Below are 18,765 nucleotides of genomic sequence, written 5' to 3' on the forward strand. Positions count from 1 at the left end.
TCAAGGAGCTTGCAGTCTGCTGGGGAGGAGATGATATTACAGAAAAAAATTTCAAAAAGAGTTATTTACAAATTTTGGTAAGTGCTATACAGGGAAAAAAAATAGCATATATTAAGAGCAGTACAACAAGGGGACCTAACCCAGTCTGGAGGCTAGGGAAGGCTCTCAGAGGCAGTGTTGTCTGAGTAGTGATCTGAAGAATGTGCAAATGGCAAAGTATGTGTGGAGACCCTAGGTGGGGAGGGAGGATAACGTAATGATGGAAGATAAAGAAGGCCATCATCAGGGATACAGCATGAGAAATTGAGGGGAAGAGGTAGTCAGTACATCACATAAGGCCGGGAGCCAAGCCCCTACACTCCACAGCTTCAAATCTCAGCTCCATGCCAAAGATCTCATGACTATCCCAATTTGTTGGCACCAGTCCTAAACTTTTGACTGCTGGTTGGATATTTACACATGCATGTTTTCAAGTCACCTCAAACTCAACTCATTATCTTTTATCTGGACTACTGCAACGGTCTCCTAACTTGTTGTCCAGATGCAAACCCATCTACCCTAATCACCAGGAAGCAGGGTACACCACATTCAAACTAGGAGCATAGAGTAACCAACTACATGGATCTATGAAAATCAATAGGACGGCAATAGTTCAATGCCCATGCAGTCTCAGAACTTAAGATTCCATTTGATTAATACTGCTTTGAGTAATAGCAAAAACAAACAAAATAAACCCCCCAAAACCCCAAGCAAATGAAAACCTTCCCAAATTCTTAAATATCAATATTTGATAAATACTGAGAATCATGTAAGGTAAAAATGAATCACTGCAATTATACATTAAAATACATGACAGGGACTTCCCTGGTGGTGCAGTGGTTAAGAATCTGCCTGCCAATGCAGAGGACCATGGGTTCAATCCCTGGTCTGGGAAGATCCCACGTGCCACAAGCAACTAAGCCCGTGTGCCACAACTACTGAGCCCACGCACCGCAACTACTGAAGCCCGTGTGCCTAGAGCCCGTGCTCCACAACAAGAGAAACCACTGCAACGAGAAGCCTGCACACGGCAATGAAGAGTAGCCCTCGCTAGCTGCAACTAGAGAAGGCCCGCGTGCAGCAATGAAGACCCAATGCAACCAAATAAATCAAAAGTAAATAAATTTATAATTAAAAAATAAATAAATAAAATAAAATACATGACAGCATCATTTTAGAAAGTGCATAATTTATTACATGTGAGTTTATAATAAAACGGATACTTGGGAACTTTAAAAATGAGTTACGAGTAACAGATGTAAAATTCTCAAATTCTGCAACCTGAAATATTAAAATTCTAGCAATTTCTTAAAACTCTTTCTCATGATTAGCATAGTTTGAAAACTGTTACGCTCTTCCAAGGGAAAAAGGAGGAATTAAAAAACAGACACGTTGATGAAGGCAATGAGTTCTTCCCAGCTGGCTTTATCCTCTACTGAAGCTCAATATAGGATTACCTTTTCTTTACTTACAGGAAGCTGTTCTGTTTTCCAATAACCCTCAAAGCAGAATGGAAAATGCTTATGCAAAACGACACAAGCCTTAACCATTCTATACAGGTTTTACCATTTTAATAAACTTCTAGTCCAACAGCTTTCCGAAGTCTAAAGTTCTGTGAGTGAACTATGAATATTTTTAAATATTTTCCAGATTCATCATGGAGGCTGCTTTTCTTCTCTGTACTGTAATCGCACTGAGCTGCAATTGAAATAAACAATCAGTAAGTAGCTACTTTTTCTGTGGAAAAATCTTAGACTAATACAAAGTATAATGCATCACAACTTACAATTATTGAAAATAATCTTATTGTAAGGGGTCTTGTTAGAGGTCGCTTTTTGTGTTCATTTCTCTTTTACTCTTGAGACTTTAAAATGCCTGTATTACTCTAGAGATATGCATGTCAAATATGGCATTCCATAGCTCAGTAATACACTGAGAATTCCAAAACATATTTTACAAACGAATGAAAAACATCTAGATAAAAGTTAATCAGGAAAGAGGCTAGAACACAAACTAAGTGTGAGCCAGCACAATGCAGGGCTGGTAATAAAAAGATGATGACAGATCACAGTATGTCCATTAAGAAAATAATCTTTAAATATTAAATTGGAATTGATAATACAGACACATGGTAAAAGATATCTAACAGTACAAAAGAGTATATACAGCATAAAGGAAGGCTTCCCATCTCTGTCCTTCATTCCACATCCCTCTTTCCAGGCAAAACCACTATTTCCAGCTTCTAAGTATATTTCTTGAAATATTCTAAGTGAGAATACATGCACATATTTCCTCACCCTTTTTTATTTAAAAAATGATAAAGTACTATACACACTTTTCATATTTTTTTCCTGCTAAATGATCTACCTTAGAATAGTTCCACATTAAGTCTACTTTATTCCTCTTAACAGCTGCAAAATTTCCTGTGTATGGATATTCCATAGTTTAACTGGTTTCCAATTGATGGGCATTTAGATAGTCTTTAATCTTTTAGAATTATAGGCAATGCTGCAATTAGTATTTTTATGTGCTTCCTTGCATAGACTTGCCCAGGTGCAAGTACACCACCTGCAGAATAAATTCTTAGAACTGCTAGGTCACAGGTTAGGTACGTTTACAACTGTTGAGAGATACTGCCAAGTTGGGTGCCAAAGAGGCTGTACCAATACACACTTATGTCAGTGATGTATGCATGTGCCAGCACAATGTATTACCAACCTTCATGATCTGACAGGTGAAAAATAATATGTGATTACAGTTTAAATCTCTATTTGCCTTTTGGGTGAGGATGAGTTGGGCATTTAAAAAAAATGTTTAAAAGCCATCTGTCTTTTATCATTTATACACTTTATTGTACTATAGCATTTTTTTTTGTTGATTAGCCACTCTACGTGTGTTTAGGATACGAGCCTTTTGTCATATGTGTTGCAAATATTTTTCTCTGTTTGTCACTGTCTTTACTTTTCTATGCAGAAATCTTAAATTTAAATAGTCACATTTATTAATTTCTTTTCATAGTTTCTAGGTTTTGTGTCCTGCAGAGAAGGGCTTCACCACACTGATTTTTTAAAATCCCATACCGTCAAAAGAACACAGTGTGGCATTCAACAGTTTAGAATGATACACTTGGAACATCTAACTGTTGTCCAGAGATGGATGAAAAAGATAGAGAAAAAGTTAATCAGAACAGCACATTTTGAGCGTGACTGAATGACTACACTGCAGGGCTTGTGCTGAACCAATGACATGATGCTTGGCTGCACTGGTAAGAATGACATGTGAAAGACAATAATAATCTTTTAATGCAGCGGTCTTTAACCTTTTTGGCACCAGGGACTGGTTTTGTAGAAGACAGTTTTTCCACGGATGGGGGGAGGGGTGGGTGGTGGTTCAGGCGGTACTGCCAGCGATGGGGAGCGGTGGGGAGCGACGGGGAACGGCAGGTGAAGCTTCACTCGCTCGCCTGCTGCTCACCTCCTGCTGTGCGGCCCGGTTCCAGGGGTTGAGGATCCTTGTTTTAACGCCTTTACTTCATTAAATATCAAGCCCTTCCCAGGATATTATTTTTAACAGGAGTTTCCAGTTTTTGGAAGAAAATGGGAAAATTAGAAAGGATTCAGAGAAGGTAAAGATAAAGATTAAAAAAGACTGGATATATGTCTTATAAAAAAGTTTATGACTTGGACACATTTAAAATAGAAAAACATATTAATTCCAGGGAATAAATTCCTTTTTGTGTATGGGGAAAATGCTGAATGATTACTTTCCATCTTCAAATGAGAACAGAATGGAAGGAAAAAAACTTAGGGAAAAATCTGTGAAGTGGTTACTGACAAAACATTAAAAAGAAGGCTCACAAGGAGAATGGTGTAATCTCTGCCATTAGGGAGTTTAAATAACAGGAGAAACATCTTTGTTGGACTGCTTAGGTTTAATTCTGTCAGGAAGAAGACAACTAGAAGTCAACTGGATTATATCGTTAAGGTTCTGTAACTGTACCCTTGTGTAGGTAGTTGATTTTAAGTAGGCATTTTCTTTACCACAGTCCTTGAAAAAGGTAAACTTGAAGCTTTAAAGACTGTGATATAGAAATTTAATTTCTATATATAAGTATCTTATTTACCACTTAATGACTATGCTAAGTGCTTTGTATGTGCTAATTCCTTTGATCTTTCAATAACTCTATTGGGGAGGTGTTATTATCCTACATTAAACATGAAGAAACTGAGGCTTAGAGAAGTTGAAATTGCCCAAAGTCACATGGCTACTTAATGGCACCAGGCTATCTGCCTGACTCCAAAATACCTCCACTCAAGATACTGTCCCATACACCTTGGCTCCTGTTACCTTATAATGTAAATGAATTCTTGAATAATTAATTAATTCATCCAGTAATCCATAATTTCATAAGAAATTAAACTTACATGGTAAAACTATAATTACGTTAAAGAGGCAGGAAAACTGAAGGGCAAATGATGATTGGATTTTCTTTAAGTGCTATGCCATGTTCATACCAGAAGTAGATTTCAAAAAAAAATCTATAAACATCATGAACACAAACTGAATTCAGTATTTAGAGTTAGTTATTGCTGTAATAATATCTAAGAATAATGTTAATTTTGATTGAAACAGTACATTTATAACCAAATATTATATATTAATATAGTAACTTGGTTTGTTTTTCTCTATCTATCTATCTAAATCATCTGTTTCAAGCCTATCTTTATAATCACTAAACTCTTTTCATTTTGATCCTAACAGGAGAGACTACTGCTCCTACTTTAGAACAAATGGCCCATTTCATTTATGTGATACATGTGCATTAGGAGTAATTGCCCCTATTATTTCATTGATGTTCTGCACTTTTTACTCTATTTCCCATTGGACAACTTTTATATGGTATTTTAGATTTATATGGTCATGTACAAATGTGCATTAAATGAAGTTAAACCTATAAGCTAGGTAATTTTTTTCCATTTAAAAACTGCAATAAAAACAGTGCAATTTGAAACACTACATTCAAAGCAATGTCATTTACTTCCGAATCTGCCAATGAATACCTGCTTAGTTTTAGACAGAACATAATTCTAGAGCAGTGCTGTCCAACGGAACTTACTGGGGTGACAGAGTTGTTCCATATTACGCTGTCCAATATGACAGCCATGGCTACATGTGGCTTTTGAGCATTTGAAATCTGACTAGTGTGACTGAAGATTTCAATTTTAATTTTATTTAATTTTAATTTAAACAGTTGCCTGTGGCTAGCAGCAATCATATTGGACAGTGCAGTTCCAGATTTAGGTGTCAAATGGAGGAGACCGATGTTTATTTTTGTTTCTGAAGTTTACTTTTCCAACCCTAAACATTAAAGAGACTAATTTTAAGTAGTTTAATCAAATAAAAATAAAACTACTAGTTCTCTGGAAACTTTTGAGGAACTTTTCTTATCTCCGCTCTACTCAGACTATTGTTATCCAGGGATAACGAGGAAGCTCCCTACCTGCTGGGAGGCCGAAGCAGCTCTCTGTTCCGCCTCACTTAGTCGTTTCTGAAGTCTGTTGGATTTTTCTTGATGCTCTAGAATCAACTTTTCATTCTATTAAGGGGAAATATAAGACAAACAAGTTAGAAATCCATATGTGGTACGGAGATGTTTTATGGAATAATCAATGAAAAATCTGGACATCATTTTACCACTTACAAAATGCAAAGATAATATATCTACAAATTTACATTTTTCAAGTCATGAACTTCAAGGTTCAAAGCTGGTTTTACATTATGACTAAACTGGTTCCCCTCCCCTGACCCTCCACCACATGCCACCAAAGAAAGTGAATTAAATCTAAAAGCAAAGTGAATCTGAAGTTAAGACCAAGGCTTTCAGTTTGTGATTGTTAACCTTGAGACGCTATATCACTGCTTTGGAATCACCCAGAGAGTGTGAGAACACAGACCTGGGCCTCACAACCAGAGCATCAGTAGGGGTGGGATGGTCCTGAGAATCTGCACTTCTATCAAGTTCTTGGGTGGTGTCGATGCTGTCTGCTAGTGCATTTAGAACCACTGTGCTAGACAAGCTTCCAGGGGAACTGTGACATAGTCTACACATTATTAAGGTCAAGAAACAGAAAATATTAATTCTAGAAATTCTGATTTTTACAGAGTTAGACTTATCTTAAATGATTTATATGCTTACAGTATTATTTAAAAGGGGAAGAAATCAGTCTACATGTTTCCCAATACATGTGTATACTCCAGAAGGTATTAGGGTCAATAGCATTATTAAGGCATTGGTATGGGTTGCATTATGTCCCTAAAAAAAAGATGTTGGAGCCCCAACCCCCTAGTACTTATGAATGTGACCTTATTTGGAAATAGGGTCTTTGTTGATGATTAAGTTAAGATGAGGTCATTAGGGTGGGTCCATATCCAATATGACTGGTGACTTCATAAAAAGGGGAAATTTGGACATAGAGACAGACATGCACAAAGGGAAGAACATATGAAGACACAGGGAGAACATTATCAACAAGAGAAGGAATGCCTGAGGCCACCAGAAGCTAGGAAGGAGGCCTGGAAAAGATTTTCCCTCAGAAGGAACAAATTCTGCTGTCTTCTTGATTTTGGACTACTGGCCTCCAGAACTGTGAGACAATAAGTTTCTGTTGGTTAAGCCACCCCAGTCTGTATTACTTTGTTAGAGCAGCCTCAGGCAACTACATAGGCATCATGAATATAAATCTGTCACAACATGGTGTCATGCAGACAAGTTAAAAGAATCTATCAATTAAAAAATGTATTAGCCTTCTCCATACTTACTAGCCTAAAAAAAGTTTTTGCACATGTAAAATTGTTATACAGTTCTTTGAACTAGGTAGTTCCCATGTCATACCATACAAGTGATAAGAATGAATGTCATGCCTAGGAAAACAAAATACTGAACTAACAGTAACCTGCTAAAATGTGCTTATTCTATTTCTTATTGTGCCCCAAAGCAAAATTAAATTGTATGAAGAGAACTATATTGGCTTTTCCAATTTACCAAGATGTTTAAATACGTAGTCTTAAATTTAAGAGACACATCATTAACACTAGAGAAAACCTGAGGAAAAACTGCCATCATCTATAATAATCATTTTCATAGTTATAATCAGGCTATACATACATTTTACTATGCTGCTACCATAATGGCTAAGACACAGTACAGCTTAGATAAAACATAATATATGCAACTGTTCTTTTTTAATTGATCATTTTAGTTGCTTTTGATATTCCAAAATAATTAACATTACTATGTTGAATACTTCCCTTTAAATTTTTTCAAATTTTAAATTATTTCCTTAGAACAGATTCCTGGAAGTGGGAGCAAAATCAAAGAGTTTTTGAAAGGCTACTGTTTAATTGTTTTCTAAATGGCTCATGTCAATTTACAATGCTATAAAACTGAAGTGTAATGACTTCACTATGGCTCCTATAGAAGGCCAGAGAGAGCTAGTGGACCATACAGCCTATTAATGAAATTCCAACAAATACCTTCGAAGTTTGTTCATCAAACAAAGAACTAGAGTTCTAGAAAGTTCTAATAATAATCTGGACATTGTTTAAATTTTTTTCTTCAAAGGAAAAAAAATGATAAACCCTTGCTATATTTAGTTCTAAAGCATTAATCTAAAGGAATGTTTTAATATATTCCAGTAGGAAAAAGTATTTTCTACATGTCTTTTGTGATGGATTAAAACAAAATTGGAGGAGGATCTTCAAGACGATGGTGGAGTAAGATGTGAAGATCACTGTCCTCCCCACAGATACATCAAAAATACATCTACATGTGGAAAAACTCCTGCAGAACACCTACTGAATACTGGCAGATCTTAGACTTCCGAAAAGGCAGGAAAATCTCCACGTACCTGGCCATGTGGCTGACAGGGTCTTGGTGCTCTGGCCGGGTGTCAGGCCTGAGCTACTGAGGTGGGAGAGCCGAGTGCAGGATATTGGACCACGAGAGACCTCCTGGCCCCACGTAATATCAATCGGCAAGAGCTCTCCCAGAGATCTCCGTCTCAACGCTAAGACCGAGCTCCACTCAACAACTAGCAAGCTCCAGTGCTGGACATGGCATGCCTAACAATTAGTAAGACAGTACACAACCCCACCCATTAGAAGAGAGGCTGCCTAAAATCATAATAAGTTCACAGACACCCCAAAACACACCACCGGACGAGGCCCTGCCCACAAGAAAGACAAGATCCAGCCCAACCACAAGAACACAGGCACCAGTCCCCTCCACCAGGAAGCCTACACAACCCATTGAGCCAACCTTAACCACTGGGGGCAGACACCAAAAATAATGGGAAATATGAACGAGCAGCTGGCAAAAAAGAGACCCCAAACAGTAAGTTAAGCAAAATGAGAAGACAGAGAGACATGCAGCAGATGAAGGAGCAAGGTAAAAACCCACCAGACCAAAAAATGAAGAGGAAAGAGGCAGTCTACCTGAAAAAGAATTCAGAGTAATGATAGTGAAGATGATCTAAAATCTCGGAAATAGAATGGAGAAAACACAGGAAACATTTAACAAGGACTTAGAACTAAAGAGCAAAAAACAATGATGAACAACACAATAAATGAAATTAAAAATTCTCTAGAAGGAACCAATAACAGAATAACTGAGGCAGAAGAATGGATAAGTGACCTGAAAGATAAAAGAGTGGAAATAACTACTGCAGAGCAGAATAAAGAGAAAAAAATGAAAAGAACTGAGGACAGTCTCAGAGACCTCTGGGACAACACTGAATGCACCAACATTCGAATTATAGGGCTCCCAGAAGAAGAAGAGAAAAAAAAAAGGACTGAGAAAATATTTCAAGAGATTATAGTTAGAAACTTCCTTAATACGGGAAAGGAAATAGTCAATCAAATCCAGGAAGTGCAGAGAGTCCAAAACAGGATAAATAAATGGAGAAACACAAGACACTTATTAATCAAACTATCAAAAATTAAATACAAAGAACAAATATTAAAGAAGCAAAGGAAAGGCAACAAATAACATAAAAGGGAATCCCTATAACCTTAACAGCTGATCGTTCAGCAGAAACTCTGCAAGCCAGAAGGGAGTGCAGGACATATTTAAAGTGATAAAAGGGAAAAACCTACAAGCAAGATTACTCTAACCAGCAAGGATCTCATTCAGATTTGATGGAGAAATTGAAACTTTACAGAGAAGAAAAAGCTAAGAGAATTCAGCACCACTAAACAAGCATTACAACAAATGCTAAAGGAACTTCTCTAGGCAGGAAACACAAGACAAGGAAAAGACCTACAATAACAAACCCAAAACAATTAAGAAAATGGTAATGGAAACATACATATCGAGGACTACCTTAAATGTAAATGGATTAAATGCTCCAATCAAAAGACACAGGCTGCCTGAAAGGATACTAAAACAAGACCTGTATATATGCTGTCTACAAGAGACCCACTTCAGACCTAGGGTCACATACAGACTGAAATTAGGGGATGGAAAAAGATATTCTATGCAAATGGAAATCAAAAGAAAGCTGGAGTAGTAATTCTCATATCAGACAAAACAAGACTTTAAAATAAAGACAATAACAAGAGAAAAAGCAGGACCCTACATATGATTAAGGGATCAATCTAAGAAGAAGATATAACAATTGTAAATATTTCTGCACCCAACATAGGAGCACCCCAATACATAAGGCAAATGCTAACAGCCATACAAGGGGAACTCGACAGTAGAACAATATTAGTAGGGGACTTTAACACTTCACATTCACCAATGGACAGATCAACCAAAATGAAAATCAATAAGGAAACACAAGCTTAAAATGACACATTAAACAAGATGGACTTAATTGATATTTATAGGACATTCCACCCAAAAACAACAGAACACACTTTCTTCTCAAGTGCTCATGGACCATTCTCCAGGATAGATCATATCTTGGGTCACAAATCAAGCCTTGGTAAATTGAAGAAAATTGAAATCGTATCAAGTATCTTTTCCAACCACAATGCTATGAGACTAAATATCAATTTCAGGAAGAAAACTGAAAAAACTACAAATATATGGAGGCTAAACAATACGCTACTAAATAACCAAGAGATCACTGAAAATAATCAAAGAGGAAATAAAAAAATACCTAGAAACAAATGACAATGAAAACATGACAACCCAAAACCTATGGGATGCAGCAAAAGCAGTCCTAAGAGGGAAGTTTATAGCAATACAATCCTACCTCAAGGAACAAAAAATATATCAAAAGAACAACCTAACCTTACACCTAAAGCAATTAGAGAAAGAAGAACAAAACCCCCCCAAACTTAGCAGAAGGAAGGAAATCATAAAGATCAGAATAGAAATAAATGAAAAGGAAATGAAGGAAACCATAGCAAAGATCAATAAAACTAAAAGCTGTTTCTCTGAGAAGAAAAACAAAATTGATAAACCATTAGGCAGACTCATAAAGAAAAAAAAGGGAGAAGACTCAAATCAACGGAATTAGAAATGAAAAAGGAGAAGTAACAACCGACACTGCAGAAATATAAAGGACCATGAGAGATTACTACAAGCAACTATATGCCAATAAAATGGACAACCTGGAAGAAAAGGACAAATTCTTAGAAAAACACAACCTTCCGAGACTGAACCAGGAAGAAAGAGAAAATATAAACAGAACAATCACAAGCACTGAAATTGAAACTGTGATTAAAAACCTTCCAACAAACAAAACCCAGGATCAGCTGGCTTCACAGGCGAATTCTGTCAAACACCTAGAGAAGAGCTAACACCTACCTTTCTCAAACTCTTTCAAAATATAGCAGAGGTAGGAACACTCCCAAACTCATTCTATGAGGCCATCATCACCCTGATACCAAAACCAGAGAAAGATTTCAAAAAAAAAGAAAACTACAGGGAGTAGCACTGATGAACAGATACAAAAAACCTCAACAAACTACTAGCAAACAGAATCCACCAGCACATTAAAATGATCATACACCATAATCAAGTGGGGTTTATCCCAGGAATGAAAGGATTCTTCAATATACGCAAATCATTCAATGTGATACACCACATTAACAAACAGAGGGATAAAAACCATATTATCATCTCAAAAGATGCAGAAAAAGCTTTTGAGAAAATTCAACACCCATTTATGATAAAAACTCTCCAGAAAGTAGGCATAGAGGGAACTTATCTCAACATAATAAAGGCCATATATAACAAACCCACAGCCAACGTCCTTCCCAATGGTGAAAAATGGAAACCATTTCCACTGAGATCAGGAACAAGACAAGGCTGCTCACTCTCACCACTATTATTCAACATAGTTCTGGAAGTTTTAGCCACAGCAATCAGAGAAGAAAAAGGAATAAAACGAATCCAAATTGGAGAAGAAGTAAAACTGTCACTGTTTGCAGATGACATGATCCTATACATAGAGAATCCTAAAGATGCTACCAGAAAACTACTAGAGCTAACCAATGAATCTGGTAAAGTAGCAGGATACAAAATTAATGCACTGAAATCTCTTGCATTCCTATACACTAATGATCAAAAATCTGAAGGAGAAATAAGGAAATACTCCCATTTACCATTGCAACAAAAAGAATAAAATACCTAGGAATAAACCTATCTAAGGAGAAAAAACATCTGTATGCACAAAAGTATAAGACACTGATTAAAGAAATTAAAGATGATACAAACAGATGGAGAGATATACCATATTCTTGGATTGGAAGAATCAACATTGTGAAAATGACTCTACTATCCAAATCAATCTACTGATTGAATGCAATCCCTATCAAACTACCAATGGCATTTTTCACAGAATTAGGACAAAAAATTTCACAAATTTTATGGAAACACAAACGACCCCAAATAGCCAAAGCAATCTTGAGAAAGAGAAACGGAGCTGGAGGAATCACGCTGACTTTAGACTATACTACAGACTATACTATAGACTATAGTAGACTATACTACAAAGCTACAGCAATCAAGACAGTATGGTACTGGCACATAAACAGAAATATAGATCAATGGAACAGGATAGAAAGCCCAGAGATAAACCCATGCACAGAGGGTCACTTATTTTTGATAAAGGAGGCAATAAAAGACAGCCTCTTCAGTAAGCGGTGCTGGGCAAACTGGAGAGCTACATGTAAAAGAATGAAATTAGAACATTCCCTAACACCATACATAAAAATAAACTCAAAATGGATTAAAGATGTAAATGTAAGCCCAGCCATTGTAAAACTATTAGAGGAAAACATAAGGAGAACACTCTGTGACATAAATCACAGCAAGATCCTTTTTGACCCACCTCCTAGAGAAAGGGACATAAAAACGAAAATAAACAAATGGGACCTAATGAAACTTAAAAGCTTTTGCACAGCAAAAGAAGCCATAAACAAGATGAAAAGACAACCCTCAGAATGGGAGAAAATATTTGCAAATGAAGCAACTGACAAAGGATTAGTCTCCAAAATACACAAGCAGCTCATGCAGCTCAATATCAAAAAAACAAACAACCCAATCCAAAAATGGGCAGAAGACCTAAATAGACATTTTTCCAAAGAAGATATACAGACTGCCAACAAATACATGAAAGGATGGTCAACATCACTAATCATTAGAGAAATGCAAATCAAAACGACAATGAGGTATCACCTCAGACCAGTCAGAATGGCCATCATCAAAATATCTACAAACAATAAATGCTGGAGAGGGTTTAGAGAAAAGGGAACCCTCTTACAGTGTTGGTGGGAATGTAAATGGAGATAGCCACTATCGAGAACAATAGGGAGGTTCCTTAAAAAACTATAAATAGAACTATCATATGACCCAGCAATCCCACTACTGGGCATATACCCTGAGAAAACCATAATTCAAAAAGAGACATGTACCAAAATGTTCATTGCAGCTCTATTCACAATAGCCAGGAGATGGAAACAACCTAAGTGTCCATCATCGGATGAATGGATAAAGAAGATGTGGCACACATATACAATGGAATATTACTCAGTCATAAAAAGAAATGAAGTTGAGCTATTTGTAATGAGGTGGATAGACCTAGAGTCTGTCATACAGAGTGAAGTTAGTCAGAAAGAGAAAGACAAATACCATATGCTAACACATATATACGGAATTTAAAAAAAAATGTCATGAAGAACCTAGGGGCAAAACGAGAATAAAGACACAGACCTACTTGAGGATGGACTTGAGGATATGGGGAGGGGGAAGGGTAAGCTGTGACAAAGCGAGAGAGAGGCATGGACATATATACACTACCAAATGTAAGGTAGATAGATAGTGGGAAGCAGCCGCATAGCACAGGGAGATCAGCTCGGTGCTTTGTGACCACCTGGAGCGGTGGGATAGGGAGGGTGGGAGGGAGGGAGATGCAAGAGGGAAGGGATATGGGAACAGATGTATATGTATGACTGATTCACTTTGTTATAAAGCAGAAACTAATAAAAAAATATATTTACTTTACTTTCTTTTCCAAAAAAAAAAAAAAAAAAGAGACATGTACCACAATGTTCATTGCAGCACTCTTTACAATAGCCAGGACATGGAAGCAAGCTAAATGTCCATCGACAGATGAATGGATAAAGAAGATGTGGCACATATATACAATGGAATATTACTCAGCCATAAAAAGAAACCAATTTGAATTATTTGTAGTGAGGTGGATGAATTTAGAGTCTGTCATACAAAGTGAGGTAAATCAGAAAGAGAAAAACAAATACCGTATGCTAACACATATATATGGAATCTAAAAAAAAAAAAGGTTCTGATGAACCTAGGGGAGGGACAGGAATAAAGACGCAGATGAAGAGAATAGATTTGAGGATATGGGGAGGGGGAAGGGTAAGCTGGGACGAAATGAGAGAGTGGCACTGACACATATACACTACCAAATGTAAAACAGATAGCAAGTGGGAAGCAGCCGCACAGCACAGGGAGACCAGCTCAGTGCTTTGTGACCACCTAGAGTGGTGGGATTGGGAGGGTGGGAGGGAGATGCAAGAGGGAGGGGATATGGGGATATATGTATATATATAGCTGATTCAGTATGTTATATAGTGGAAACTAACACAAAAATGTAAGCAATTATACTCCAATAAAGATGTTAAAAAAAATTAGAGGATTTGGGTTAAAAAAAGTCTTAGACATGGAAAGAAATAAAGGGGATCCTAACAATTTTGAAAAAGCACAAGGTATACTGGTAAAACTGAAATAAGAGCTCTATCTTTGTCATTTAAATATGATGAATCACTAACTTTCAAAGCTTTTATTCATATTATATTAAGTGTGCACTTTTAGGGTTATGTATGATTTCTACAAGAAATACTCACATCAGTATGGTATTTCCAAGTTGAGAATTAATTTGGACTTGGCTCAGGTAAAATTCTATAACATGTGTATCAACCTGCAGCGGAAAGCGCTTTCCAGGTGGGTCATTATCTTACCTCAACTACCTTTTCATTTGCCATTTCCAGCTGAGAAAGCAGCTCTTGGGTATGAAGTTTCTGTCGACTCAGCTCACTCCTATTAATCATGAGAGAGGGAAGAAAAAAAAAAAGAACGGAAGAAAAAGCCATTAATATAACTGTTCAAAAATTTAACAAAATCGAATCTTTATTAGTGAGATACATGTTCATGTTTTGAACTAAAATATCTTGTGTGCAAAATAAAAGTTGCTTCTTAATAGACCATATCTGAAACGACTCATTTCTTTATAAAATACATATATATCTGGACATTGGTTGTACAACAGTGTGAAAATACTTAGCACTATTGAACTGTTCACTTAAAATGAATGGAAAACTTCCAGGTGGGTGAACACTTGGAAATTTGGGCAGAGTTTTGGGCCTGGAGAGGGTAAAGATGCTCCGTGCCCCTCTCCCATGCCTGGCCCTATGCAGCTCATCCATTGGCTGTTCATGTGTATCTTTTATCATAACCTGTAATAAACGGCTAAATGAAAAAGAAGACAGCAATAATAATAACAACAGGGAAACATTCTGCAGGATAAAAAGCCATCTCTTGGCTGGCAAGGACCAAAGTATTTTACCCCTGGGAAGCCTGTTTTGCATTTGCAGCAAGAGGGCATTGAGGACCCCTCAAGAATAGACCACTCGAGCTTAGTTACGCCTGTGCAGAAGGACAACTTCTGTACCTTTTCCCAATCCCCGCGTGCCTCACACTCACCACACCTCAGACTGCTGTACTTTTTTATTCTTTATTCCCAAAATAGCTTGAGCCCCTTGTCTTCAGGGAGGCAAATCTGAGACTAGTTCTCCTGTCACTCGGCTGCTTACTGAATAAGCCCTCTGTTTGCTGCAAACCTCGACAACTCAGCGTTCTGGTTGCTACCTGTCAGGCAAAACCAAACAGGCTCGGAAACGTCAGGAGTTCACAACTGAATTCATCTAGAGAACTGACAAATCTGTCAAAAAGAGTTGGATCTTGAGAGAAGATTTGTTTCTGTGGCAGCCGTGTGGCTGACAGGGTATTGGTGCTCTGGCCTGGTGTGAGGCCTGAGCTTCTGAGGTGGGAGAGCAGAGTTTAGGACACTGGACCACCAGAGATCTCCTGGCCCCACATAATATCAATCTGCAAGAGCTCTCCAAGAGATCTCTGTCTCAACACTAAGACCCAGCTCCACCCAACGACCAGCAAGCTCCAGTGCTGGACGCCCCATGCCAATCAACTAGCAAGACAGGAACACAACCGCACCCATTGGCAGAGAGGCTGCCTAAAATCATAATAAGTTCACAGACACCCAAAACACACCACCAGATGCAGCACTGCCCACCAGAAAGACAAGATCCAGCCCCACCCACCAGAAAACAGGCACCAAGAAGACTACACCAACCAATGAACGAACCGTACCCACTGGGGGCAGACACCAAAAACAATGGCAACTACAAAACTGCAGCATGTGAAAAGGGGAACCAAAACACAGTAAGTTAAGCAAAATGAGAAGACAGAGAAATATGCAGCAGATGAAGAAGCAAGTTAAAAACCCACCAGACTAAACAAATGAAGAGAAAGTAAGCAGTCTACCTGAAAAAGAATTCAGAGTAATGGTTGTGAAGATGATCCAAAATCTTGGAAATAGAATGGAGAAAACACAGGAAACGTTTAACAAGGACCTATAAGAACGAAAGAGCAAACAAACAATGATGAACAACACAATAAATGAAATTAAAAATTCTCTAGAAGGTTCAATAGTAGAATAACTGAGGCAGAAGAACAGATAAGTGACGGGGGAGACAAAATAGTGAAAATAGCAACCGGAGTACAGAATAAAGAATGAAAAGAATTGAGGACAGTCCCAGAGACCTCTGGGAAAACATTAAATGCAACAACATTAGAATTATAGGAGTCCCAGAAGAAGAAGAGAAAAAGAAAGGGACTGAGAAAATATTTGAAGAGATTATAGTTGAAAACTTGTCTAACATGGGAAAGGAGATAGTCAATCAAGTCCAGGAAGTACAGAGAGTCCCATACAGGATAAATCCAAGGAGAAATACAAGAAGACACATAACAATCAAACTATCAAAAATTAAACACAAAGAAAAAAATACTAAAAGAAGCAAGGGAAAAGCAACAAATAACATACAAGGGAATCTCTGTAAGGTTAACAGCTGATCTTTCACCAGAAACTCTACATGCCAGAAGGGAGTGCAGGACATATTTAAAGTGATAAAAGGGAAAAACCTACAACCAAGATTACCCAGCAAGGATCTCACTCAGATTTGACAGAGAAATTAAAACCTTTACAGACAAGCAAAAGTTAAGAGAGTTCAGCACCACCAAACCAGCTTTACAACAAATGCTAAAGGAACTTCTCTAGGCAGGAAAAACAAGACAAGGAAAAGACCTACAATAACAAACTCAAAACAATTAAGAAAATGGTAATGGGAACATACATATCGAGGACTACCTTAAATGTAAATGGATTAAATGCTCCAATCAAAAGACACAGGCTGCCCGAAAGGATACTAAAACAAGACCCGTATATATGCTGTCTACAAGAGCCCCACTTCAGACCTAGGGACACATACAGACTGAAAGTAGGGGATGGAAAAAGATATTCCATGCAAATGAAAATCAAAAGAAAGCTGCAGTAGCAATCCTCATATCAGACAAAACTAGACTTTAAAATAAAGACTATCACAAGAGAAAAAGAAGGACCCTGCATAATGACTAAGGGATCAATCCAAGAAGAAGATATAACAATTATAAATATTCATGTACCCAACACAGGAGCACCCCAATACATAAGGCAAATGCTAACAGCCATAAAAGGGGAAATCGACAGTAGCACAATAATAGTAGGGGACTTTAACACTTCACATTCACCAATGGACAGATCAACCAAAATGAAAATCAATAAGGAAACACAAGCTTAAAATGACACATTAAACAAGATGGACTTAATTGATATTTATAGGACATTCCATCCAAAAACAACAAAACACACTTTCTTCTCAAGTTCTCATGGACCATTCTTCAGGACAGATCATATCTTGGGTCACAAATCAAGCCTTGGAAAATTGAAGAAAATTGAAATTGTATCAAGTATCTTTTCCAACCACAATGCTATGAGACTAAATATCAATTACAGGAAAAAAAACTGTAAAAAATACAAATATATGGAGGCTAAACAATATGCTACTAAATAACCAAGAGATCACTGAAGAAATCAAAGAGGAAATCAAAAAGTACCTAGAAACAAGTGACAATGAAAACACAATGATCCAAAACCTATGGGATGCAGCAAATCACTTCTAAGAGGGAAGTTTATAGCAAAACAAGAAAAATCTCAAAAAAACCCAACCTAACCTTACACCTAAAGCAATTAGAAAAAGAACAACAACAACAACAAAAAAAAAATGCCAAAGTTAGCAGAAGGAAGGAAATCATAAAGATCAGAATAGAAATAAATGAAAAAGAAATGAAGGAAACCATAGCAAAGATCAATAAAACTAAAAGCTGGTTCTTTGAGACGATAAACAAAATTGATAAACCATTAGCTAGACTCATCAAGAGAAAAAGGGAGAAGACTCAAATCAATAGAATTAGAAATGAAAAAGAAGTAACAACTGACACTGCAGAAATACAAAGGATCATGAGAGATTACTACAAGCAACTATATGCCAATAAAATGGACAACCTGGAAGAAATGGACAAATTCTTAGAAAAATACAGCCTTCTGAGACTGAACCAGGAAGAAAGAGAAAATATAAACAGAACAATCACAAGCACTAAAATTGAAACTGTGATTAAAAACCTTCCAACAAACAAAAGCCCAGGATCAGATGGCTTCACAGGTGAATTCTGTCAAACACTTAGAGAAGAGCTAACACCTATCCTTCTCAAACTCTTCCAAGATATAGCAGAGGGAGGAACACTCCCAAACTCATTCTACAAGGCAACAATCACCCTGATACCAAAACCAGACAAAAATGTCACCAGAAAAGCAAATTATAGGCCAATATCACTGATGAACGCAGATACAAAAATCCTCAACAAAATACTAGCAAACAGAATCCACCAGCACATTAAAATGATCATACACCATGATCAAGTGGGGTTTATCCCAGGAATGAAAGGATTCTTCAATATACGCAAATCATTCAATGAGATACACCACATTAACAAACAGAAGGATAAAAACCATATTATCA

At 37.1% G+C, this 18,765-nt stretch overlaps 1 protein-coding gene across 3 annotated transcripts in view; it reads right to left on the minus strand.

Annotated features, from left to right (window-relative positions):
- Positions 1-1,064: 1,064 nt before the first annotated feature.
- The window catches only part of SCLT1 (sodium channel and clathrin linker 1), a 284,010-nt gene continuing 266,309 nt past the window's right edge, over positions 1,065-18,765 (minus strand). Inside the window, exons 17-19 of one of the 3 annotated variants that reach the window (XM_081228387.1) lie at positions 14,536-14,614; positions 5,540-5,635; positions 1,065-1,737 (exon numbers count right to left, since the gene is read on the minus strand). In XM_081228387.1, the coding sequence (XP_081084513.1) occupies positions 1,675-1,737; positions 5,540-5,635; positions 14,536-14,614 (238 nt within the window). In that variant the 3' untranslated portion in view covers positions 1,065-1,674. The remainder of the gene's footprint in view (positions 1,738-5,539; positions 5,636-14,535; positions 14,615-18,765) is intronic. The other 2 variants (XM_081228386.1, XM_081228385.1) reach the window with 2 other exon arrangements.

Source organism: Mesoplodon bidens (assembly GCF_964165515.1).
Source record: "Mesoplodon bidens genome assembly, chromosome: 1".
Taxonomy (NCBI): domain Eukaryota; kingdom Metazoa; phylum Chordata; class Mammalia; order Artiodactyla; family Ziphiidae; genus Mesoplodon; species Mesoplodon bidens.